Source organism: Mesoplodon densirostris, chromosome 17 (assembly GCF_025265405.1).
Source record: "Mesoplodon densirostris isolate mMesDen1 chromosome 17, mMesDen1 primary haplotype, whole genome shotgun sequence".
NCBI classification, from domain to species: domain Eukaryota; kingdom Metazoa; phylum Chordata; class Mammalia; order Artiodactyla; family Ziphiidae; genus Mesoplodon; species Mesoplodon densirostris.
Genome location: NC_082677.1, coordinates 5,674,268 through 5,700,434, shown reverse-complemented (window position 1 = coordinate 5,700,434; position 26,167 = coordinate 5,674,268). Strand labels below are relative to the sequence as shown.

The 26,167-nt window shown below is 41.7% G+C and overlaps 1 protein-coding gene across 2 annotated transcripts in view; it reads left to right on the top strand.

The window, feature by feature from the left end:
- The window catches only part of FLT1 (fms related receptor tyrosine kinase 1), a 177,545-nt gene that overhangs the window by 19,683 nt on the left and 131,695 nt on the right, over positions 1–26,167 (top strand). For both annotated transcript variants that reach the window (XM_060080177.1, XM_060080178.1), the window contains exons 2-3: positions 8,229–8,325; positions 8,713–8,945. In XM_060080177.1, coding sequence (XP_059936160.1) covers positions 8,229–8,325; positions 8,713–8,945 — 330 coding nt within the window. The remainder of the gene's footprint in view (positions 1–8,228; positions 8,326–8,712; positions 8,946–26,167) is intronic.

Sequence of the window (26,167 nt, the reverse complement as noted above, 5' to 3'; positions counted from 1 at the left end):
AAGACCATGGTCACTTCAGGGGCTAATACCATGGCGTCCTCTGTGTGCTGCACTGGAAAGCTGTTGGTGGATTTTGTTGACTGACAAAGTGTGAATTGTAAGCTTTAACACGAGCAAATGATTCAAGTAAACATATGTTTAGGGCTGTGCCACCTGTCCCTGCTGAAATTAAGCAATTTGTTCACTTGTTTTTTTACGCCTGAATTCAAGACATAAATACTATATAAATGACTTTTAAATTTTCTCTTAAGGCATGGAGATCAGGTGCTTCCTAGTTTGGATCTGATGACTTGGGGATTACTTGGGATAGCAGAAACTCTGAAGCAAGAAACCAGTGAATTCTTTTTTGTGGGTCCCTTTGATAATAAAAAGATGAGAAAGAAAATAGCAAGTCTCTGGGATTAGCAATTTGCCACAAATTAGGTGTATTCCTGCTGGAAGCAGCTACCTAACCATTCCGACCTTTGTGGACCCGGGACCAAGAGTACAGTTATCATAATCTAAAATATCCTACATCTGTCCATCTAGAAGTCACAATCTTATCTCCACAAGGGATTAATCAGCAGTGAGTCAGAGCTTCATGCTGTTGCCGAGTACATGTCAGTTTCTGAGTCCAAGCGTGGAAAGAGGTTTCCCTGTGTCTGAGAGAATGTACATGCCCCCTCTCATTTCTAAACCCACCTTCCACCACTCCTAAAACAAACTTCCCAGGGAGGAAGGCATGTTCCCTGTAGGCAGCAATGTATGTGTGCATGTCTTTACGTAAACATGCTTTCATTTCTCTAGATCCTTCCTTGATTTAAGGCCAGTTCTGGGAGGAAAATAACATTTAAAAAACTAACGTCGCCTCTCATTGTGGGACTTGCTTGAGTTACGCTGCTATCATACAAACTCCCATGGCTTTCCCACCTTTGATTTAGTCTGCTGGTAGACGGAACAGGAGCTCTCTGGTCTTTCCCCATCATGCTAGAAGTGAGAGAAAAATGTACGTTATCATGTCTTCAAGTAGAGCGTGGTGCCTGTCCCCCGGGTTGGTGGTGTAATCTTCATTTTAAGAGAGTCATTCTAACCGAACTGTTCAGTTATAAGGGACCCTTCATATTATCTGACAAATACTTTAATAGAGGCACAACACAGAAGTTAAGACCAAGAGTTAACTTCTTATTAAGTATTAGAGCCCTGTAGGCATTAGCACCTCAAACAAAAGTTTTGGAAGTTTCTGGAAATTTGGTTCATTTGCATTCTTAACCTTTTTCCCACCCTTGCCACCAACCAAAAAGATTCCATGAGGTTTAGTCTATGAGACTTAAGCTTTTAATAAGCTACATCTTGAGGAAAGAAAGTCTTCTTTCATTATGAATTATGTTTAATTAACCTCACACAACCTTGGTAAAGACTCGGGGTCTTAACATCAAATTTTAGAAACATGATACTTGGGGATTTATATTTAGATAAAGAGGTCATTTATCATGTAGGATTATGTACTATTGAAAACGTGGTATGTAAAATCAAAGACAGATGCCTCTCATTTGAAAGAGACCTAATATACAAAGCTTTGCATTAAAACCAAATCCATTAGAAATCAATAATTTTAATATTAAAGGAAATACCGAAGATTTCTTCCAAGAGCTCTAGCAACATAATTTTTACGTGACTCAATTTGTTAAAATTACAATTTAAATAGGTAAAATTCAAAATATGCAATTGGAAGTGATTTTAAATTAACATTAAATTTAAAAGATTGCAATTTGGGGGAACAGTGAGTTTTTTGCAATATGTTTGTAAATCTTTTAATACATAAATAATGTGTTATTGAACACGAAGTAAAAATTCTCTAACATCAGCCTTCTAAAGCTTTAAGCTGGAGAAACAGCTAAAAGTATAAAAATCTGACACTGATGAGGTTGTATGTACTACGACAAAGTTCAAAATAGCTCAATATGCAACTTAACTCTGATTATTTTAGTCATAAGGTTTGTTTTTAAAACAGCTTTATTGAGATAAAATTCACATACCACGAAACTCACCATTTTAAATTGTATAAGTCAGTGATTTTTAGTATATTCACAAGAGTTGTACAACCATCATCACTATCTAATATTAGAACATTTTCACCCCCAAAAGAAACTCCTGTTGTTACTCACTTCTGTTCTTTCTCCTCCAAGCCCCTGCCAACCACTACTCTTAATTTTCTTTCTTATGGATTTGCCTGTTCTGCGCATGTCATATAAATGGAATCATACAACACGTGGCCTTTTGTGACTAGCTTCTTTTTGGTTTTTAAACAAGAGAATATTATTTTCTCATGGTTCTGGAAGCTGGAAGTCTAAGCTCAAGGTGTCATCAGTTTGGGTTTCTCCTGAGGCGTCTCTCCATGGCTTGTAGACACCTGTCTTCTCTCTGTGTTCCTACATGGCCTTACCTCTGTGTGCACTAGCAGTGTTTTCCAGGGTCATCTATGTTGTAGCATATATCCATACTTCATTTCTTTTTCTTGCCAAATAATATTCCATCGTATGGATCGACTACCTTTGTTTATCCACCCATCATTTGGGTCGTTTCCACTTTTTGGCTATCACAGATAATGCCACTACAGACATTTGTGTACAAGTTTTTATTTGGACATATATGTTTTTGGTTCTCTTGGGTAGATACCTAGGAGTGGAATTGCTGAGCCATCTGCTTAACTCTATGTTTAACCATTGGAAGAACTGCAATCTGTTTTCCAAAGCAGTTGGACCATCTTACAATACTACCAGCAACATATGAGGGCTCCTGTTTTCTCACCTCCTCATCAGCACTTGTTCTTGTCTTTTTTATTGAAGCTATCCTAGTGGGTGTGAAGTTGGTATCTCACTGTGCTTTTGACTTGCATTTTCCTGGTGGCTAATGATGTCCAGCATCTTTTCATGTGCTTGCTGGCCATTTATATGTCTTCTTTGGGAAAATGTCTATTCAGATACTCTGTCAATTTTTTAAATGGGTTATTTGTTCTTCCAGTAGTTGTAAGTATTTTAAAATGTGATTTCTAACTTGTACATTGTTATTAATCACTGCGGATTTCAGAATCACTGACTTTTTAGGCCAGAAGGAATTGTAAAAATCTTAAGTCCAGCCTCCTCTGTTGGCAGATGAAGAATCTGAGGCTTAAGGTGACTGGCTCATGGCCACAGCAGAGCCAGTTAGTAGCAGAGCTGGGGAGATTCATGATTCCCAATCAAAAATAGAAAAACATAGCTGTTTCATGATTCCTGTTTGAATAAGGCCCCTTTCTTACAGAGAACAGCCCTTTGATTTCAATATAGTAGGGGTGAGGGGGTGTCATCTAGAAGGAAGAGGGGCTAACGACCTTGTCTTGAAGTTACATTTAACAGGTAGAACACTATTATTATTCAGATCAATAAAAAAGGCAGTTTTCTAAAGATAACTTTTAGTCAAACTTTATATAAGAGCCTGCTCTCAGTCTTAAAAGTGATGGGCCAGGCTGTCTGGTTCATAATGACCTATGGTGGGTGTCCTCTCTCTTAGTGTCCATCATGGTAGCTTTGAAGAGGTTTGAAGAAAGAACCTCAATCATTCGGGCTTTGATTTGGTTGCAAAATAAAGCCTTTTTTATTTACTTGGAATTTTACTCACGCTTCCCATTGAGGTCACAGAAAGCATTCCATTTCGCCCAATGAAGTACGGGTGGGAAATGTAGAGCAGTATCTTAGAACAGTCTATGTGTGGGCTTCCTCCCAGAGGTTCATCATGTGGGGAGAGAAGGGGTGTTTGTTTAAGAGCCATAAGGCTCTGTTCGCTTTCTACCTACCCAACAATACAGAACAGACAACGAGGGAAAATATTCAGACAAGCACAGTACAGAGTGTCATTGTTCAGTCAGTAAGTTCACGTACACATATTGGCTTTTTAATTCTCTTAGCCCACTGTGCTTGACCTTAATAGTTTTTCCTAATACAGAAGCATGTGATAAAGCCCATTTTCATAGTCTACACTTAGTTTGTTTTTGTTTTGGATTCTACATGTAAGTGAGATGATACCGAATTTGTCTTTCTGTGACTTATTTCACTTAGCAAAATGTCATCAAGGTCCATCCATGTTGATGCAAGTGGCAAGACTTCATTCTTTTTTATGGCTGAATAGTATCCCATTGTGTATATATACCACATCTTTATTCATCCATCGATGGACACTTAGTCTTGACTACTGTAAATAATGCTGCAGTGAACATGTGAATGCATATCTTTTCGAGTAAGTGTTTTCGTTTCCTTCAGATAAATACCTAGAAGTGGAATTGCTGGATCATGTGATAGTTCTATTTGTAACCTTTTGAGAAATATCCATTCTGTTTTCTGTAGTGGCTGCACCAATTTACATTCCCACCAACAGTACACAAGGATTCCTTTTTCTCCACACCCTCCCCAATTCTTGTTAATTTCTTGTTTTTTTGATAATAGTCATTCTATGTGTGACGTGATATCTCATTGTGGTTTTGATTTGCATTTCCCTGATGATTAATCATGTTGAGTATCTTTACATGTACCTGTTGACAGTCTGTCTTTGGGGAAAATGTCTGTTCAGATCCTCTGCCCATTTTGAAAATTGGATGGTTTGGTTTTGTCCCATTGAGTTGTATGTGGGTTTTTAAAATATATATTTTGATTATCAACCCCTTATCAGGCATATGATTTGCAAATATTTTCTCCCATTCAGTAGACTGCCTTTTCATGTTGATTGCATTGAGTTTTTTGTTTGGTTTTATTTAAATAGTAATTTTCCTCGTATAAGGAGATCTCTTTGACCCTCATGATTCTATCGTAGTTGACTTTGATGAAAACAATAGTTCATGGACCACCTAGTTTCCTGAGGGGACAATGATTCTTTTAAACGAGACTTTTAGGCTACCATGGCAAACAGTGGAAAGTTCTGATCCCCATCTGAGCTTCACAATGGGGGATCATTGTTAAGTTGTAGCACTCCACCCTTCAAAATGAAGTATCCTGTGGATTTATTTCTAAGTGGACAATGTGACTCTGAGCTACTCATGAGTCGAGCAAACAGAGTTGCTCATGGTGGGAAGAAGATATCAGATCTTGGATGTATGCATATTCACATCCTTATACACATCACCACCGAGATGGAGAAAGTGTCTGACACGCAGGAGACACTCAAAAAGTGTTAAATATTCATTACGCAAGTGGGTGTATGGGCATTAAACTGTTTCAAAGAAGTGTTTCAAGGCCTAATGACATTTCAGAGCAGTTGAGGAATAAATATCTCACTTTCCTTTTTCTTTATTAGTTTTCCTGTTAAACTGTAGTCTTGGTACTTCCGTTCATCTTTATGAGATTCTAGTTTCCTATTAACTGAAGGATGTGATGTCCCAAAGTGTCCAGTTACTTCGAAATGCTGTTTCCTGATACCTGTCCTTTCCTTTCTTTCAATCAACTACTTTTATCTAGCTTCCTTGTTCCAAGGGCAAAATTCATGATGTCAGCAGAGACAAATTCGATAGCAAAATATTTTTCTCAATATTTATCCCCCTAAGCTTTCCAATAATCCTATTTTTCTCTCATTGTCTTATTTAACCACTCAGTTAGGTGGTTTTCTTTTGGTTGGAGGCTGGAGTGGGGACTGCAGAGAGGGATGTGCAGTTGGCATATTTTTTGAGGGATATTCTCTACATGACACATCTCTTTCTGCTGGGATCTGGGTGGTTCTCTCAAGGTTTAAGATCCTCTCTGACAAGGGTCAGGAGTACTGGTGTTCTAGGGCACTGATAGAGAAAGAGTCACACAATTTGGAAACCAAAATAGCAACAAAAAAAGTGAAAAAAGTAGGAATCACCTCATACCAGGGAAGGAAGGCATCTTCCCCTTGGCCTCTCCTGGATGGGAAAACTCATTATGTGCACACAAACCACAGAGATACCTGCAAGTATTGCCAGAATTTTCCACAGGAAGCTTGGGGTGGACCTTTTCCAACCCACGAACAATTGCTCAGTTAAATCCCTGGAGTTCCATGCCACAAAGAAGGGCAGAGACTATTCTGGCCTGGAGACTTTTCAGGGCAGGCGTTAGTAACTGCTGGCTGTGGCCTTTGAAAGACATAGTGTTCTCCTGGATCACTGATTTTGAGCTACCCTGTTACTTCAGAAAACTCATAAACATGAGGAAGGTACAGAATTCTTCTTTAGGTACCTGAATGGGTCGACTTGTTCTGTGAGGTTATTTGATAGAACAAGGGGAGCTCGATGAAACGGTCATTCGAATTTAAATTTAGCTAATATTGAGCCATTTGCTCCAATCATAATTTGATACCAGGGCCTATTGTATATAAAAGTGACTTTCAAAATATTAATATCATCAGCAACACCAGCAAAGCAGATAATGTTCATCTAACATCTTTTCAGTTACATACCCAGCAAAACGTTCTCTGATGGGAGTGGGGGAGGGGAGTGATTCTGCTAGGTGTCGGTGACAGGGGCATCTGTCTGCCACATGCCAGGTGGTGTGCCCGCCCCCCAGACAACAGAGCACCAAGTCCCCATGCTGTGCCTGTGGACTTTGTGGCTCACACGTGAGGATGCCAAGGAGAAGCACATCCAGTAATGCCGAGGCACGCCGGCAGGAGGTGGAGAGATTAAGCTTCCAGGGCAGATCTTTCACTGAGTCTAGTTTTCTTTGCGATATTTGGACCTGAGAGAAACACTAGGGAGCATTGCTAGACTTCCCCGTGGAGTCTGACACGTGCAGGTCTGTGGTCTAAGATCCCAGTCTTCTGCTTTGGATTCCAGTTTGGAAACGTATTTTTTATGTAGAAAATATTCCCTAAGATCGGTTCTGCATACATAACTTCCCTGCTTCCAAGAATATCTTTTCTCCCTCCTGCTGACCCTTACCCCTGCTAATCCTGAGCCCCATCTCCTGCTTCTACCAGGAGTTGGGGGAGAGCAGGGGATGAGGGGAGAGCTCCTGATCAGAGACCTCTTCTGCTAAGTCGAGAGCTTCAGCAGAGACTGAACCTCTACGGCACCAATGGCTCAAAGAATTGTGGGTCTGGGGCTTCCCTGGTGGCTCAGTGTTTGAGAGTCCACCTGCTGATGCAGGGGACACGGGTTCGAGCCCCGGTCCGGGAAGATCCCACATGCCGCGGAGCGGCTGGGCCCGTGAGCCATGGCCGCTGAGCCTGCGCGTCCGGAGCCTGTGCTCTGCAACGGGAGAGGCCACAACAGTGAGAGGCCCGCGTACCGCAAAAAAAAAAAAAAAAAAGAATTGTGGGTCTGGGGATGTCAGAAATGGACAGAGAACCAAAGTTATGCAGTCCAGTCTGCCGTCTTACAGATAAGAGAACTGAGATCTGGAGAAGGTGATCTGGCCAGGGTCTCATAGCTGGTCCCCAGGATGGATACTGTGTTGTATGCAGATATTGTGTCATATGGAGATACTGTGTTTTATGGAGATATTGTGTCGTGAGGAGATACTGTGTCATGAGGAGATATTGTGTCATAGGGAGATGTGTTGATTTTAGCACACTTTTGCATAGCTGATCTCATTGTCTCACAACCATCCCCATGAAATATACTTGTCAAATGTCACGTAGGAGCAGACAGTTCCCTCTTTTCTCTTCCATTGTAGAAGGAAGTTGGAGATTATGTAAGACAAACCAAGTGGCTTCTAAAACTGATTTTGATTCTATAATTAGTTTTCCAAATGAGGAAACCAGTTCAGAAAGAGAAATGACTCGCCTAGAATATTATGGCTCAACTAATGACTGAAGTATGTCTAGAATCCAGGAAAAGTTCCATGCCTTGTATTCAGGAAGAAGATCAGACGGGCCTGTATAACCAGATGACCCATGTTGGTAGTTCAGTATTAGAAATATATTTTGGATGACATTGACCTTTAATCCTGAGAGTTTTTAAGTAGTTACTATATATTTTAATACGGTTGCACTTTGAATCATGATTGAATTTATTAGTGTTCTAAATTAATGGGCTTTTGAATATGATTTAGATCATTTGGCATAGTAGGATATACAATATTCATGAGCAAGAAGTCTTGGAATAGAAAAAATTTGTGAATTAAAATAAATTTGTATCAGATGTACCGTTTTGCCTATGCAAGTAAGTTAAAGATGAAAAGTTACCTTTTATGGAAAGATACACCTTTTAAAAAAAGATGAGAGGGCAATTTGCAAATAACACATTTCAAAAACTTTTTTTCCAGGATGTAGTTCAGGTTCAAAATTAAAAGGTCCTGAGCTGAGTTTAAAAGGCACCCAGCACGTGATACAAGCAGGCCAGACGCTGTATCTCAAATGCAGGTGAGTGACCGTGTTGGTTTGGGGACAATCTGATTGCTCTTCCTTAGGCAGAATCACTCCCTAGGAGAGTAGAAAGGTGGCCCCCCAGAGTAGACAGGTAGACGTCAGTGGTCTTCCGTCATCTGCCAAGTGCAAACCTCATGCATCCAGCTTCCCCTGGAGGGTGATTCATTCATCCATGGGATGGGAGGGAATTACTCACTCACAGGGAATCAGGGGAAGGGATGCCCCGAACATTTTGAGTTGTTTAAAGGCTTTTCTAAATGTGTTACTTTTCTGTAAAGGAAATGACTGTACTTAAGAAAAGACATCAGGATAGAAATGACAGCTTCAGAACGGGCCCCAGCCATGACTGACTGTGTTTTGTTTTCTTACCTGTGATTGCAGAGGGGAAGGGGCCCATTCATGGTCTTTGCCTGCAACAGTGAGTAAGGAAAGCCAAAGCCGGAGGCTGAGCATAACTAAATCTGCCTGTGGAAGGAGTGGCAAGCAGTTCTGCAGTACTTTGACCTTGAACGGGGCTCAGGCAAACCACACTGGCTTCTACAGCTGCAAATATCTCTCTACACCTGCTTCCAAGAAAAAGAAAGCAGAATCTACAATCTACATATTTATTAATGGTAAGACGTCCACTTTCTACATTCTCTTTGCTATAACTTTGCAGTGGGTCATAAAGCCACCTGATCCATTGGAAAGGGAGCTTTCCTAGTGACTGTGAAAGAAGTGGGCCAGGAAAGAGAGCCTACCCTAGCTGTTGAAACTTGTGGAGTGTGTTTTCCTGTATTTCCTGAGTGTCAGTTTCAACCAGAATTTTCAAGGACCAGTCAGTCAGTTGCATGCTCCCTTAAGGGAGAGACTCTTGTCTATTTTGTTCACCACTGTATCCATGGCACCTAGAATACTGTCTGGCACATCGTGGGATGAATAAATGAATGGCAGGCTTTTAGTTCTATTTCTTAATGATTGAGAAGCCCAAAATACAAGATTTTTGTCCTTTAACACAACTGCATTCTCTGATAGGTTGAAATTGTAAAATACTGTCCTATACTAAATTCATAAGCGTAATGTTGGTAATGTCACTTGAAGGTTACAAAATTAATTCCAGTTAATGATACTGTGTTATTTCATGTTCACAAAGCGAGTATTATAAAGATATAAGAGCAGGCACATGCCATTGCATAGTGAAAAGGGCGAAAGACAAAAAATGAATCATGTTCTGGTTATAATTTTTATAGTATAATTTTTTAGTTTTTTTGCTTCCTTAGAAAATGAAGAAATGAAATAATATTCAGAGGGAAGAAATATAAAATCCTTAAAGAAACATAAAGGGGCAGTAGAAATGGATCCCTGGAAGGAATAATAAGGAAGATGACTTGTCACTTTGTTCTTCCTTGTTTTCTTCCAGCCAGTTTCCAAAACTTGCGCAAGACTCTAGCCTTAGAGCTAGAGCTCTCACACATAGAGCAAAATCAGTAGGCACCTCAGGCACAAACTCAAGTTAAAAAAACAAAACAACCAACCATCAGTATCAGTAGCCTAAACACACATCCTGGGTCTTCCTCCCGGCGAGTTAAAGAACTGGGTCTTTGCATTGAAGGCAGCACCATAGACTTACATTCTGGCTGGAATCTTTTTTGAAATAAGGCAACTAGACAGTGTTTTACCTGAGCATAATGGGTCATTTTCCAGATTCAGGGTTAGTCTTAGACACAGTAGAACAGTAGTGTGATATTGGCAGTAACATACTAGCTCGTATCAGCCTGCTTTGACTGAGCCACTTTTCTATCCTGCTCCGCCAAACTCCTGTTTGTACATTTTGCACTTTTCCGGGGGGAGGGGGCGGGGTGGGCAGAGAACTGGAGGAGGCAACAACTTGCTAATTGATCGCCATCATAGGAATGCAACCAGCCCACTTAAAAATAAGAGGAGGAAGGAGGCCAGGGATCTTGGCTTGGAGAAGGCAGAGCTTGCCTTCTCCAAGAGGGAAGAGAGGGCGGGGTGGGGGGGGGAGCAGGATTAAAGGGAGAGACACAGACACAACGTGTGCCAGTGGCGATGGAAAAAGTCATGTGCTCAGACATCTGTTCTCTTTTTCTAGCTCCACATAGTAGGTTATGTTCTTCCTGGTGCTTGTGGAGGAAAGAAAATGCTTTTATTTCTGTCTCTCTAGGGGAAATGGGGGGGAAATTCATTTATACTAAAATTCTTATAAAACTTTCTCCTGTGGGTTTATTGGTCTGACCTTCCGAATCAAACACTTAAATGAGTAAAAGAAGACCATTTCTCTTTTTTTTCCCCTAAGAAATAACATTCGGTTATTTTCATCTTTCGCTCCTACATTACTCAGTGGGCCTCCTGGGTTATGGAGCCAGTAGGTAGGTGTGCAGAACCTGTCAACTTCAACCCCCTTTGAAAACAGAAGAGAAACTTAGCTGTTTAGAATTATCTCCACTTCCACTATACAATAGAGCAGATCTGGCAAGTAACGATCACTTTGGGTGTCACATCAATAGTCATTCTAAGCTCTGTGAGGGCAAGGTCCATGTCTGCCTTAATTACTTTTATCTGCAAAGTGCCTCCTGGGTACAGTGCCTGGCTCATAGCAAGACTTCAGTAATATTTGTCAGAGGAATACACGCAGCGATTAACAGGGCTGTGTGGAATACGCTGTTGAAATTGACAGTGAGGATGAATTTCAGGCCAAGCAGGAAAGAGCGGCATCACTAATTATCACTGTCTGGTATGAGGCTGGAGGGGGCGGTGAGTACTGGCCGTGGGGTCATGTATGTATCATGTCTGCTCTGTGGTAGTAGCCCACAAACATTAGCATAAAGGTACAAGTCCTCGTATCTCAAAACTCCCGCACAATTTGGTTGGGTAGAAGGAAATTCTCTATTTCAAAGACTCTGTTCTTGGAGACGGAAGGATATCAAAATGCACTGATTGTGTTTCCTAGGGCGTTATTATTGGAATACTATGAATATTATATGTGTTCATTGGGAAAATCTTTATGAGACGTGACTTTTAAATAGCCCTAATAACAAAAGATATTTGAATCAGTAATAGTGACCATAAGAGAGCACCTGAATGTTCTTTGTTTGTCAGTTAATTTGGTTAGCAGATATTTAGGGAACACTTGCTAGGGGCCTGTACCTGTACTGCTCTGAATAGTAACACGGATTTTGTTGCCTCTTTCCCAGTAGAGTGATACTGGTCTCATAATCACACTTTACTAAAATCCAAGTTAGCTATGATATAATTCATTAAGCAGCTGTAACTTTTCCAAGTATCCTAACATTTTATGCATTTCCTATTTTCATTCTTTTATTAATTTTGTGTCTGAGAAGATTTGGTCTCAGGCTTCCATTCTTATTGAATATTTACAACATTACAGGTTTAATTTTATTCAGGGGCACAAAACTGGTCTGGTTTCTTGTGACTCAGGATTGTCTATGGGACTAATAACTCCAACCAGTTCCTAATACACAGCTGTGACTACTTACTAGGTGTCAACTGGTTATCACTTATTTATTATTGTTGAATGTTTACTTTAGAACATGTTATTGTTTGTACGATTTCTGCCCCCTGGTAAGCATCTGCAGATGTGTTGGCGTTTCATTTTGGTTTTCTATAATGATGAGAAACACTATTAGACACCTCTTTAGAAAAGGCATAGATTTGTAGTCTGATAGGGTTCTGAGAAAAAGAATCAGGGCTGTACAGCTTTGTCTGCATGATACCAAACCGTGCATGTGGATTATAAGCGAACTATTATTTAGATGGTTCCCACCTGAGCACTGATTTGGACATAACATCTGATATGTATATGTAATGTACAGAAAAATCAATATCACGACTTTATCATTACAGCTTGTAGAAATCTACCAAACCTCTGACATAATGCATTAATTTCAATTTATTTACTCAAGTAAATAAATTATCAATTTAATTACTCAAGTAACTACATTTAACTACTTTACTTTAAAAACCGAAATATAACTACTTTAAAAACCAAAACATAAAACAGAAGCAATATTGTAACAAATTCAATAAAGACTTTAAAAATGGTCCACATCAAAAAAAATTCTTAAAAAGAAAGATCAAGCCAAGGGTATATCAGGAGAGGAAGATGATTGTCTTAGAATCAGTGTAATTTAGTGAGACAAGGCTCTACTTGGCTGTGGGACCTGGGATTTAAATTACTGGTAAATTTAAATTACTGGTAAGTTTAAATTTCCCTTAATATAATAACTTCTTACATTCGTGGTTTCTTTTCATTTAAACAAGTGGTTTTATTTACATTATGCTGTTCGATTCTCACAACGATCCCGTGAAGCTTTCTTCTCTCCATTTTACAAGCCAAGGGCCTAAAATCCACTTCACTTGAGGCCACATGGGGAGCGACGGAAAAGGGTTAGCAATGGAGTAAGGTGGTCAGACTTTCCCCTTCAGATTCTCAGTGGCGGGAGGAGACCGGAGGGGGCAAGACTGAGGCAGGAACACCAGGTAGGGCTGCTGCCAAGGTCACCGTTGTCATAGCTGTGGGAAAGGACAGAAGGTGATGGATTGCAGGGATGCAATCCACCTTGGTGAGCTGGAGGGTCGTGGTGGAAGGGAGGAGGGAAAGTGACCCTTGAGTTCTGTAGGGGCACCTGGGCACTGGTCCCAGGTCCCATAGCCAAGTAGAGCCTTGTCTCACTAAATTACACTGATTCTAAGACAATCATCTTCCTCTCCTGATACACCCTTGGCTTGATCTTTTTTTTTTTTTTAAGAATTTTTTTTGATGTGGACCGTTTTTAAAGTTTTATTGAATTTGTTACAACACTGCTTCTGTTTTTATGTTTTGGTTTTTTGGCCGCAAGGCATGTGGGATCTTAGTTCCCCAACCAGGGATCGAACCTGCACCCCCTGCATTGGAAGGCAAAGTCTTAACCACTGGACCGCCAGGAAATTCCCACCCTTGGCTTGATCTTGACAAATGGCTGTTGAATGAGAGTAACTGAAAAATGCTACATACATTTTTAAAAAATTGCTTTTGGGAAAATGAGTGGAATACCCCAGCAATTATAGCTACAAAATTCTGGGTCATAAGGAAAAACAAAAAGTACTCCTCGATGCTTTACTAATTACAAAACAAAAAGATGTTAGCTGAATGGTAATGCCAGGGCTACTTAGGTAGTGTTCATCCGCCTTGCAGAGAAAAAGGAACACATTTGCATTTCTTTTCTGACCTTTTGGTATAGACAAGAAATTGGCTCCAGATCAGCCTTTCTAAGTTAGAGGATTTCATTGCAATTAGTATTTTAATATATGAGTTTTGCCTGGTAAAGCAAGGAAACTAACCAGAAGAGATTTTAATGGCATCTCCAAAGTATTTAATACTTTGTCAGTGTCTCTAATTTGGTTAAGAAGACCTTGAACTTAGCCTGTTGAGTTCCCCATGCTTTGAAGTCAGCCTATACCCTTCCCCTCTCCAGGTCCAAGACTTTCAGGGCTCTTTAAGTATAATGTCTTCTCTTGAAGCGTTATAATTGAAAAGGGAAAGAAAAATGGGAGTCTGCGCTGTGGTTGAGTGGATATCTTCTAGTTCTTCCCTGTAAAAGAAACTCATCTCTTCTGCTTCTCTTTACTTGGTTGTTTTTCTCTCTACGCCTATTAAAGCAAATGGGTTGGAGCATTTTCACAACAGATTTTCCTTCCTTTGGTTCTCCTTTATGTATAAAATGAATGAGATTTGCATAGTAGCTTAATTTCAGGTAGAAAAATGATCAGACACACTGCGTATGTAATTGAAAAGTAGTAGAAATTCTAACAACCCAGATATCCTGGGAGAGAATGATCATTGTGCCTTCACATAAACGTATTTAGTGGGAAAAAGCTCTGCGTGGCTAGGGGATCTCCAACAAGTAAAAATACTAAAGGTGCAGATATTCTGAAAAGGATTCAACATACTCACTTGTTCAACACATCAGGTTTTCCTGAAGGGCTTTTACATAACTCTCTGAGATAAACCACTTTGGTATTATTTCTTCCATTTTATGTATGAGAAAACAGCAGCTGTGACCTGCTCAAGACAGAGCGAATAAAATGACAAGCCAGGATGAGAATCCAGGTCAGATCCCAAGGTTAAGACTGTTTCCGCTATGCTACAGTTTCAGCTATTGACTTCAAACTATGAACCAACTGTTAATCTTTGACAGTATACATTATACAGTTATTACATTCTTTTAAATTTCAAATTCAATGTTTTTTTCTTTCTTTTGAGGAATGGTAGGTTACATTGGTTTCAGAGTGTTTTTCTGAGTGATAGGCCTTACAGAAACAAATCCCGATCCCAGAGAGCTTTGTGTGGTTGCCTGATGGGGTCAGAACTTGTTTGGGCACACACTCTTTCACTGCTGCGTTCCAGCTCACGTGGCAAGGGAAAGAGACATCATTCTGTTTACCAGGATGAGCAGGGCTCTGAAAAATCCCGACCATCAATGGGCTGTGAAATCAAATTAGTGGTCTGTCATCAGCATTAAAAAAAAATAAAGCAGGGGAATTCCCTGGCGGTCTAGTGGTTAGGACTCCGCGCTTTCACTGCCGGGGGCCTGGTTTGGATTCCTGTTTGGGGAACTAGGATCCCGCAAGCTGCGGGGCACCCGCGGCCCCCCCCCCCAAAAAAGCAGAATAAAATGGAAAATATCCAAGTATATTGCAGAAAGTAAGGGTAAACATTTAGTGTTTAAATCTTTTGTTTCCATTTTATAAAATATGCAACATACATACATTATACTCACATATATGTAAAATACATATGAGTGTGTGTATGTGTTTAATGGGTCTGAAGTGAAATGTATTTCTTATTGTGGAACTCAGTACAGTAAGTTAAAAAGTTTCAATCTTATTAAAGTGTAAACAGGTAAACTTATTAAAATTTTAACAGGTTGAGACAGGTCATTTCTGTACTTTGTGTTTAAGAAAACAGCACCAGTCTTAAGCACCATGGTGTTTTTTGCACGCCACTCCTGAAACAGAGGCCTGGCGAGAACGTGGTCGTGGAAATAACCCCTCTCCTCGAGTTGATGTGGCTACAACCCATCATAAAATGTGTGGGTTTATGCAGTACACACTCCTCACATTCCTGACATGGGGTTTCCCAAATAGGTGTGACCCAGGAGGTGCGGTCAGCAGATGGCGTCCGTCTGTAGACATGGGTCACACACCTGCCGCCCGCAGGGCCCTCCCGTTCTGTGGAAGGTACGAAGAGCACAGTTGCGGCATCTTAGGCTTTTGGAGGCCCCTGGTTCCTTTCTAGGACCATGACTTAAAATAGATCTATGAGGATTTTAAAAGGTGCAGGTTGAACTTCTAAAAAGAATAGCTATTGCCCAGAAGCGGGTCTTTCCAGGGAGTGAAGAGGGCGCCTCTAATGGTCCTTACTGAGCCCCGCAGTAGAACTTACTGAGGTTGTGTGGATCGTTCTGCTCCAACACCACCTCCACTGGACTCCTACCTGGGTCCAGTGCACCACGGGGCGTGCATAGGGTGCTGGGGCAGCATTGCTTCACTGGGTAGTGGCTGAGCAGTGGTTGCCTGTTGCCCAGTTGCCACAGCGTGTGGCAAGTCCAATCAGCACGGCCATGAAACAAGCAGGGACGTTGAGGAAGAGAGGAGCGATCTGCAGATGTACTCAGAGTTTCCCCATCTGCACTTTTTCCCGGGTGGTGATAACAGTTCTAAGGTAGGGATGCACAAAGGGTGTCAGACCCCCAGCCCAAAGTGAGAGGAGGTCTCTGTGCTTTCAGTTGCATCACTGGCTGCCTTGTCAACACGCCACCTTCCATGCAGGTCAGAACCATGATGGGGAGAGAGAGAGAGGCTGAACAGATTCTCAAAGCCTCTGAAACATTTTCAGTGGCATCATTGTTGTATTTTTGTGGGAGAAACTTTCAAGAGAAACTATTTTTTTCCATTCATCAAAATTCTCCTCTGAGGAAAAGCAGGCTAAAACAGTTGACATTTTGTAGGAAGAAAACAAACAACAAAGAAACGGACTTAAAAAAAAGAAAGACCACTTAGCCATAGGTTGGCCAAGTTCTTTAGGTCTGGATTGCTTAGCACATTTATGATATTATCTGTTATTGCTTGGTTACTGTCCAGGGTCTTCTCTGGTTTTAAAAGTCAGTTTCAACAGGTACTCATCACCCCTCCCGCTGCCCATTGGAAAAGCTGCTCCCCTCACCTCCCCTACTCACTTCATCTCTATCCTCAATGCATGGCTTCTTCCACTTACTTTCTGAAACCTCTGCTTATTCTAGCACGAATACTCGCGTAAGAATTGCTTCCCAGAGTTTTGGTCTCAGGGACTAAGCCTGATACTGCTTGAGCCCAGAGTTGTTGAGAAGAAAGTGTACTAGACACCTTGTACCCCCAGGAAGCAGCCAATGCAGACAGGTTGGGTGGTAGATCTTCTTTGCCATCCTTCTCACATCATTGCCTGATGTATCTGCCCAGGAGACAGATGAACACGTTGGGGTGAACAGAGTTTGGACTCTCAGCCTTTGGATTACGCGTCTGGAAGCCCAGGTGGGTTTCCTAAAGTAGCAGCAGTTTGAGGCTGACCTGTATTTGCAGAATGCTACTTCACACGATCCTCTGTAAAGAATTCCTAGGAATTCTCTGGCCTCTCTGCATACAGCTTCATCAGACATCTAATACAAGGTCAGGTTTTGCTGGATTTTTTTTTTTTTTTTTTTTTTTGCATTTTGATGAAGTTGTGAAAAAGAGGAAACAAATATTGCTAGGATTTAAAATAGACACTGACGACATGGTTGGTTGGCGTTTTCCTTGGGAAACAGACCCCTCTATAGCCTGGTGCTGTGCTTCCTCTAAGGCTGAGGCATGAAGGAGACTATCCTGTCCATCACGGGGCGGGGGTGGGGATGGAGAACAGCTGATTAGGACCACAGGGCAAGAGTTTAGAGAAGAGGGACTTAACTCTTGTCCATTCGCCTTCCAGCTACGTGAAACTTTCATGGAAGACACTCTTGACATCTTGAGCCCTGGCGTTTCACATTCCCCTTCTAGAGACATTTTTGTCATTAGACACCAGGGGACCGTGAGGATAGGAGACATTTACACGTGGTTGGGACAGAAGCCGCTTGTGGTGGCGGATTTGTTGGAAGTCGGGAGTGTCGCAGCTTCTTTCTTTTTTTTTTTTTTTCTTTTTGCGGTATGCGGGCCTCTCACTGTTGTGGCCTCTCCCGTTGCGGAGCACAGGCTCCGGATGCGCAGGCTCAGCAGCCATGGCTCACGGGCCCAGCCGCTCCGCGGCATATGGGATCCTCCCAGACCGGGGCACGAACCCATATCCCCTGTATCGGCAGGCGGACTCTTAACCACTGCGCCACCAGGGAGGCCCGCAGCTTCTTTCTTTAGCCCTTGCCCCAAGCCCTGTGTTCACCTAGCGTGTTCCTAGGAGTTTCACCCTTAGCCCTTGGTGGTACCTGCCAATTAAATGTCCGGGGTCATTCCTTCAGAGAGAGCGTTTCCCGACACTCTCTAGGCTCCATACCAAAAAAATGTGGCGTGCCAGCTCTTGACAGCCACACAGCAGAGCTTTGCTCGCTGTAACACTATTCTGTGTCACCAGGCATTGAGTACAACTACATAAATCCTCAAAAATAATCAGAATGAACATACTCTTGACTGAGCCACTTGGACACAACCCAAGACCAGGAAAAATTAGTGACTGAGATAGAATTATGAAATCTCAAGATGGCGGTGAAGTCGAAATAAACATCCAATAAAATCGACCATATCCTCTCATTTTCCGCCCCACAGACAGAAAGTGTGAAAGACTGTCCATCAAAACTTTATGGGTTTGGGCTTCCCTGGTGGCGCAGTGGTTGAGAGTCCGCCTGCCGATGCAGGGGACACAGGTTCATGCCCCGGTCCGGAAAGATCCCACATGCCACGGAGCAGCTGGGCCCATGAGCCATGGCCGCTGAGCCTGCGCGTCCGGAGCCTGTGCTCCACGGCGGGAGAGGCCACAACAGTGAGAGGCCCGCGTACCGCAAAAAAAAAAAACAAAAAAAAACACTTTATGGGTTTTAAGGATTTTTAAAAAATCTCCTTCGTGTAATTTTTTTTTAAGAAAAATGAGCAAGGGACTTTTTCAGGAGAAATCCCCTCAAGCTGAAAAGGCTTTAAGTTTCTGACATTTCATAACTTTCTCTAACAACGGTAATGAAATGCCAGCCCCGCCTAGAGACAAGGAGGTGCCCTAGTTTTGATCTCTGTGGTCCTTGCAGTTTGGACACTCTTTAGTTTTCCTTTACTGTTTAAAATATTTGTTGTTTTGGCATCCAGTGCATTTTTGCTGGGTTGTGTGGGCAGTCATCTTGGCTCACTGACTGTGCTATTCACGGTTGGTGACTTCCTAGTGCAATCAATGCCCTCTCTTCCATCCTTCATCAAATATCAATTAATATGTTTTTTATTTTATTTTATATTGGAGTATAGTTGATGTACAATGTTGTTAGTTTCAGGTGTACAGCAAAGTGATTCATTTATACCTATATCTGTTCTTTTTCAAATTCTTTTCCCATTTAGATTACAGAATATTGAGTAGAGTTCCCTGTGCTCTACAGTAAGTCCTTGTTGATTATCTATTTTATACATAGTAGTGTGTACGTAAATAAGCTATATCTGAGACAACATGATCCAGGGTTCAAATTAGATTCAATCCCTGTTCTGATACATGAGAAGGCTTTGTCTTTGTACAGATTCCTTAATAACAGTTCACTCTTAGGTCTCACTGTGTGCTAGATGCTATCCTAGGCACCTGTATTGGTTAACGATTTCATTCTCATAACAACCTTAGGAAGCAGCGCTATCAGTTTCATCTCCTTTTCACAGAGAGGTTGAGTAACTGCTCATCTAACTACTCATGTAACTAGTACGCAGTGGAGAAGGCAGCAGCCCCCTTTCCCATCAGGAGTTTACATATACAAAGTGCTTAGTTTTAGTGTCTGGCGTGTCGTATGCACTGCCTACCTGTTCCTGCTGCTACTGTTGCTACCGTTACCATCTTCTGAGCCTCGGTTTCCTCATTTGTAAAACCAGAAGAGTGGTACTTTGTGCATTTGTCAGGAGATTCAGTGAGGTAATATCCATAGCACTGTGCCTACACTTATAGGGGGACCAGTCAATAGTAGTTACCATGGTGACAGGCACTGCGCTGGGCAGAGGAGGAAGTACAAAGATGATCCCCTTAACTGTCAAGGGTCTACAATTAGTGATACAAATAAAATAGTTTACAGCTAGCCGTATTGTAAAGCACTATGGGAAGAGAGAAGGAAGAGGGGCCTGGACCGAGGATGCTCTGCCGGGGACACCCCACCCCTCCCCACCCCTCCCCCACTCTTCTGCACCAGCGTTCTGGCACTTATTTTTCAGGTCTTGAGTTAAACAACACCCGTCCTGGGAAGCTCCTCAGGCCCCCCAGTCTAGGTTTGACCCCCTCCTCACGTAGGACTCACCTGTTCTGTGAGGAACAGCACCGACTGTCTTGCTCACCCTAATGGCTCCAGCCAAGTAGGAGGTGCTCACAGGTGTTTGCTAAATGAAACAAACATGAGGTTTTTTTGTTTTTTGGTGGGTTTTTTTTTTTGCGTTACGCGGGCCTCTCACTGCTGTGGCCTCTCCCATTGCGAAGCACAGGCTCCGGACGCGCAGGCTCAGCGGCCATGGCTCACGGGCCCAGCCGCTCCGCGGCACGTGGGATCCTCCCGGACCGGGGCACGAACCCGTGTCCCCTGCACCGGCAGGTGGACTCTCAACCACTGCGCCACCAGGGAAGCCCAAACATGAGGTTTTAAAATTTATATTAGTCTCACCTGGCCTCCTGGGCGTTAATGAGGAAACGAAGGGCACACGGAGCAAAGGAGCCAAATCGGGGGCAAAGATGCACATGTCACGTGACAGAATCACTGTCCAAAAAATGTTCAACTGACTAGAACTGTGACCTGGGATTAACCAAATGAGATTTGACAGGCAGAAGTGTAAAGGACTGTATTTGGCTTGCAAAGCCCGCTCACCACTGTAGGACTACGAGGAGGCTGCGGGAGGTGGCGTCTGCGACAACACATGCGAGAAAGACTTCAGGCGTCTAGTTGACGCCACGTTCACCAAGAAAAGGAACCCAGCCCTGAACTGCATTAACAAATCGATGGGGTTCAGGAGAAAGGTGGTGCTAGTCATGTTCAGTTTACATTTCAAGAGGGACAATGAAGACAGGAATTCCGAGCAAATTCCTTAACCTGTCCCCCAAACTTCATTTTCCTCATCTGTAAAATGGGTACCTGCCTCACCGGGTTGTGGGTGTTAAGTAATTTGACGGTTTTCTTATTTTCACTGGCAAGGAACAACTAAAGGAACAGAAATGTTTAAAAAAGTAAAGAATTAGGTGGGAAAATAGGAGACATGAGTGTGTGATTGTCTCCTTCAAAGTTTTCCTATGTGGGAAAGCGATTAAGCTTCATCTTTATAATCCTAGATGGCAGAGCTACTATTTAAGAATGAAAGAAGTCAAGACAGGCAGATTTCAGCTCGATGTAAGAAAACACTGTCTAACGTCTAAAGCTATCCAACAGTGGAACGACCTGTCTTGGGAGGTGGTGAGTTCCCCGTGCGTCTAGGTTTTCAAGCACAGCACAGGTGCTCACTTGGTGGGATTGGATAAGCTGATGCCCCAAGGCCTTTCCACTGTTGAGATGTGGGTAGGGCCTAGTGTGCACCTCTATCATTTATTGATCCCTGGCTGAGGTTCATTACCATACATCATCTCATTTCATCCTTGAAACCCAACGGGAAAAATTCTATTATCAGTCTCCTTCTACAGGAAAGTTGAAGAAATTTAATACCACATTCAAGTTTGGGTACTTTGTGTAAGCTCCCAAGTCAAGCTTCGGACCCAGGTCTGGTTGACTCTGAGGTGCCTGCTCTTGGCAACACGGTCTTGCTGAGCTTCCCCACCCATGACTCCCTTGGAACTTTGTGGGGGGGGCCATGGAGGGCAGTGATGGGCTGCAGACTGGAAGTGTGCGGGCCAGATGCAGCTGACATACGTTTTGATTGGCAGGCGTAGTGCTTTTCGCTGCCAGTAGTTAATAATTGGAGGAGTTCACATAAAAATCTGATTTCCTACTCATCTTTAAAAACTGGAAACTCGAGCCACGCTGGCCTGTATTCCCACTTGGCAACAGCTGGCTGCACAAGCAGGGGCTGCCCCTTCCAGACGTGGCCTCACATTCTCAACAGGCCACCCCCCCTACCGCCTCGCGTACGGCTACCCCGCCCCCTTTGCCTTCCCTGCCTCTCCCCCCGCCCCCCCGGAGGGATGTCAGTGTGCTGCTCCCAGTGTGGACATTTCACGTGCATGCATAACCAATCACAGGTTTGGGGGCAGGAAAGTGCCTGTCACATTTTCTAGAGGAAATTGAGCCCCAGAGCGTCGCAGGGTGGCAGTGCCTGACCTCAACAGAACCCTGGTTCCCGACTCCTACAGTGCATGACCCTGGAGGGAATGTTCTCCTGATGGGCAGCTGCCCTCTAGGAGAACCTGTGTCCCAGCGAGCAAGCACCCCCCTGCACTGGAGGATGACTGTCCGCTTGGAAGGACTTCCATCTCTAGGCTCCATAGGACAGGACTTTCTCTGGTTTGTCTGCTCTTGGTCCTGAGGTGGTCACAGAGGCCCCCCTAAAGGACCCCCAGCACCTTACAGCAGAGAGAGCTAAGCAGAGGGTCCAATGACTCAGGCTTGATGTTCATAGTGAGAATTTCTTACCAGTCTGTCATTTCCTATTTCTGAGCTCCTGCCAGAAGATCCCATGTTGTCCCTGTCTCGGTGCCATCTTCCCTTCCCTCCATGCTTCCTTCCTTCCATCCCATTGGTCGGGTATTTGAAGGTGTAGTTGTCACTCCCAAGTCATTCAGGAGGGTCAGGGCTGGATTTTGGTGTGGTGGAGAGAGGATGGTCTAGGACCAGGACACCTGAATGCAGGTGTGGCTCAGCCATTTGTACTATTCCTGTGCTTGTGGGAAGGTCTCTCCTTCTCTCTGGGGCTCAGTTTCCTCTTCTACAACATGAGAGTCAGTGTTGGGGTATCATATGAGTCCCTTAACAGTTTTACAGTTTTATGATTCAGAGGCAGAGCTGGGAATGATAGAACTTGGGACATGGCCCCACACCTTGGCAGTAGAAGAAGGAGTTGTGGTTGTCCGTCAGAGCTGCTTGCTTTCTCCTTTCCTTTCTCCTTTATTTCTGTCTCATTTGCTTCCTTCCTCCCGTCTTTCCTTCCTTCATCCATCCATCCATCCATCCATCCTTCCATTCCTTCTCCCCTCTCTTCCTTCTTACCTTCCTGCCTAGCTTTCTCTTTTTCTTTCTTTTCTTTTGAGGTGCTTTAATTGATCAAGATGAAGATCTGACTGATAACTGGGATAACTCACTAGGAAATGCTGTGTGGACCATAATACTCAGATACACCAGGCAAGTAGTAACCTCCCAGCTGAATGAAGGCAGAGATGTTTCACTATGCTCCCTGCTGACCTGGGGCTGCCAAGGGGAACTAAACTACATGTTTACAATCAAAATGACTTTGTCACAGGAGAAAATTCCTTTTTTTGTGTGAGTGGCCTCCTCGAATGCAAACGGGAATGGGAGAGAAAGGTTGAAAAGACCCAGAAGGTAAGGAGTTTGCACTGGATGATCTTCAGGAAAAGTTCCAGCTCAGGAAACAGTGGGTCACCATTTCTGAGAAAGAGCCCAAAGTTCTGTTTTCTTTCAAAATAAGCTTTTTGAGATACCATTCACATACCATACAATTCAGCTTTTTAAATTGTACAATTTAATTTTCTTTAGCACACGGACAGACATGTAGCCATTACCACATCACCAGTGTTCACATATATGTGCTGGCTTCTTTCACTCAGCATAATGTTTTGAGGTTCATCTGTGCTGTACCATGTATCAGCACTTCATTTATTTTTTTAATTGGGGTATAATTGTTTCATAATGTTGTTAGTTTCTACTGTACAGCGAAGTGAAGTGGAGTTCCCTGTGCTATACAGCAGGTTCTCATCAGCACTTCATTTTTTTAAATTTCCAAATAATATTCCACTGTATTGTATGGGTCTCCCACGTTTTAGCTATACATTTATCCGTAGATGGACATTTGAATTGTTTCCATCTTTTGACTATTATGAATAATGTTGCAATAAACATTCGTTATACAAGTTTTTGTGTGTATATAAGTTTTTATTCTCTAGGGTAGATACCGAGGGGAGGAAATGCCAGGTCATAATGGTAACTGTATGCTTAACGATGTGAAGAACTGCCAGACTGTTTTCCAAAGTGGCTGCACCATTTTACATTCCCACCAGCAGCTTATGAGGGTTCCAGTTTCTCTAAATTCTCACCAATAATTGTTATCATTTCTTTCTGTTGTAGCCATCCTAGTGCATATGAGGCAGTATCTCATTGTGGATTCGATGTGCATTTCCCTGATGGCTTGGGATGCTGAGCATCTTTTCATGTGCTCATTGATTATTTGTACATCTTCTCTGAAGAAATGTCTATTCAGATCCCTTTTCCATTTTTTAAATTGGGTTATTTGTCTTTGTTACTGAGTTGTAAGAGTTCTTCAACTTTTTGTTGTTAATATGTATTAATATATTTTATATAGTTATATATTATAAATATATATTTTATACTCTAGGCATATAATTTAGAGATATGTATTAAGATACATATATCTATGTCTAGATTTTAATGTATTCTAGATATATAAATATATATTCTAGATACAAATCTCTTATCAGATAGATACTTTTCAAATATTTTCTCGCATTCTGGGCATTCTCTTTTCACTTTCTTGGTAGTATTCTTTGAAGCACAAAAGTTTTAAATTTTGATGAAGTCCAATTGATCTATTTTTTTCTTTTGTTGCTTGTATCATATATAAGAATCCAGTGCCAAATCTGAGATCATGAAGATTACCTCTGTGCTTTCTTTTAAGAGTTTTACAATTTTACCTCTTAAACTTAATCCTTTGATACATTTTGAGTTCATATTTATATATGGTGTGACGTAGAAGTCCAATTCTATTTTGCACATGGAGTTGCCCTAGCACCATTTGTTGAAAAGACAGATCTTTCCCCATTGAATGGTCTTGACAGCCTTGTCGAAAACCAACTGACCATGGACTCGTGGGCTTATTTCTGGACTCTTAGTCTACCCCGTTGATCTATATGTCTGTCTTTATGCCAGTACAATCCTGTCTTAATCATTGTTGTTTATAGTTTTAGTAGTAACTCTTGAAATTGAGAAGAGCAAGTCCTCAGACTTTGTTCTTTTTCAAGATTGTTTTGGCACTTCTGGATCCCTTTCAATTCTGAATTTTAGAATCAGCTTGTCAATTTCTACAAAGAAGTCAGCTGGCATTCTGATAGGGATTGTGTGGAATCTACAGATCAATTTGAGGAGCACTGCCATCTTAACAATATTAAGTCTTCCAATTCACGAACATTGGAGATTTTTCCAGTTTTTTAGATCCTTAATTTCTTTCCACAACATTTTGCAGTTTTCAAAGCATAAGTTTCACACTTCTTTTGTTAAGTATATTCCTAAGTGTTTTATTCTTTTTGACGCTATTTTAAATGAATTTTTAAAATTTTATTTTCAGATTGTTCATTGCAAGTACATAGAGGTACATAATTCTTTTTTGTATGTTGATCTTGAATCCTGAAATCTGCTGAATTCATTTACTAGTTCCAATTGATAGTTTTTTAGTAGATTCCTTAGGATTTTCTATATACAAATCATGTCATTTGAATATAGAGAAAATGTATTCCTTTCAAATCTGGGTGCCCTTTATTTCTTTTCCTTGCCTAATTGCACTGGCTGGAATGTTTATTGCAGCAGTTTTCATAATAGCCATTATAGCCATTGAACCCCTAATGCAATGTTGAATAGAAGTGGTGAGAGTGGACAACCTTGTCTTGTACCTAATCCTAGGGGGAAAGCATCCAGTATTTAACCATTAAGTGTGATGTTAGCTGTTAGGTTTTTTTGGTGTATGCCCTTTATCAGATTGAGGAAGTTCCTTTCTATTCCTAGTTTGTTGACTGTGTTTATCATGAAAGGGGTTTGGATTTTGTCAAATGCTTTTTCTGCACCTTGTGAAATGATCATATAGGTTTTTTTATTGTATTGATATGGTATATTAATGACACTGATTTTTGGAGGTTAAACGAACCTTGCATTCCTGGAACAAATCCCACTTGGTTATGGTACATAATTCTTTTATATGTAATGAGTTTGTTAGGAATTTGTTGAGTTTTTTGCATCCACATTCATAAAAGATATTGACCTGTAGTTTCCTTGTGATGTCTTTGGTTTTGGTATCAGGGTAATACTGGCCTCATAAAATGAATTGGGAAGTTTTCCCTTCTGTTCTATTTTTTAAGAAAAGTTTGTGAAGAATTGGTATTATTTCTTTAAATGTCTGATAGAATCCACTTGCCATCTGGGCCTGGGTTTTTCTTTGTAGACAGTGTTTTGATTACTAATTTAATCTCTTTACTTACAGGTGTATTCAGGTTGTTTCTTGCTGAGCTAGTTTCAGTAGTTTTTGTCTTTCTAGGAACTTGTCCATTTCATCTGGTATCTAATTTATTGGCATACAGTTATACTATTCCTTTATAATGCTTTTTTTATTTTAGTAATGTTCGTAGTAATATCTACAGTTTCTTTTCTGATTTTTTTAGTTTGTCTTTTCTCTTGGCTTG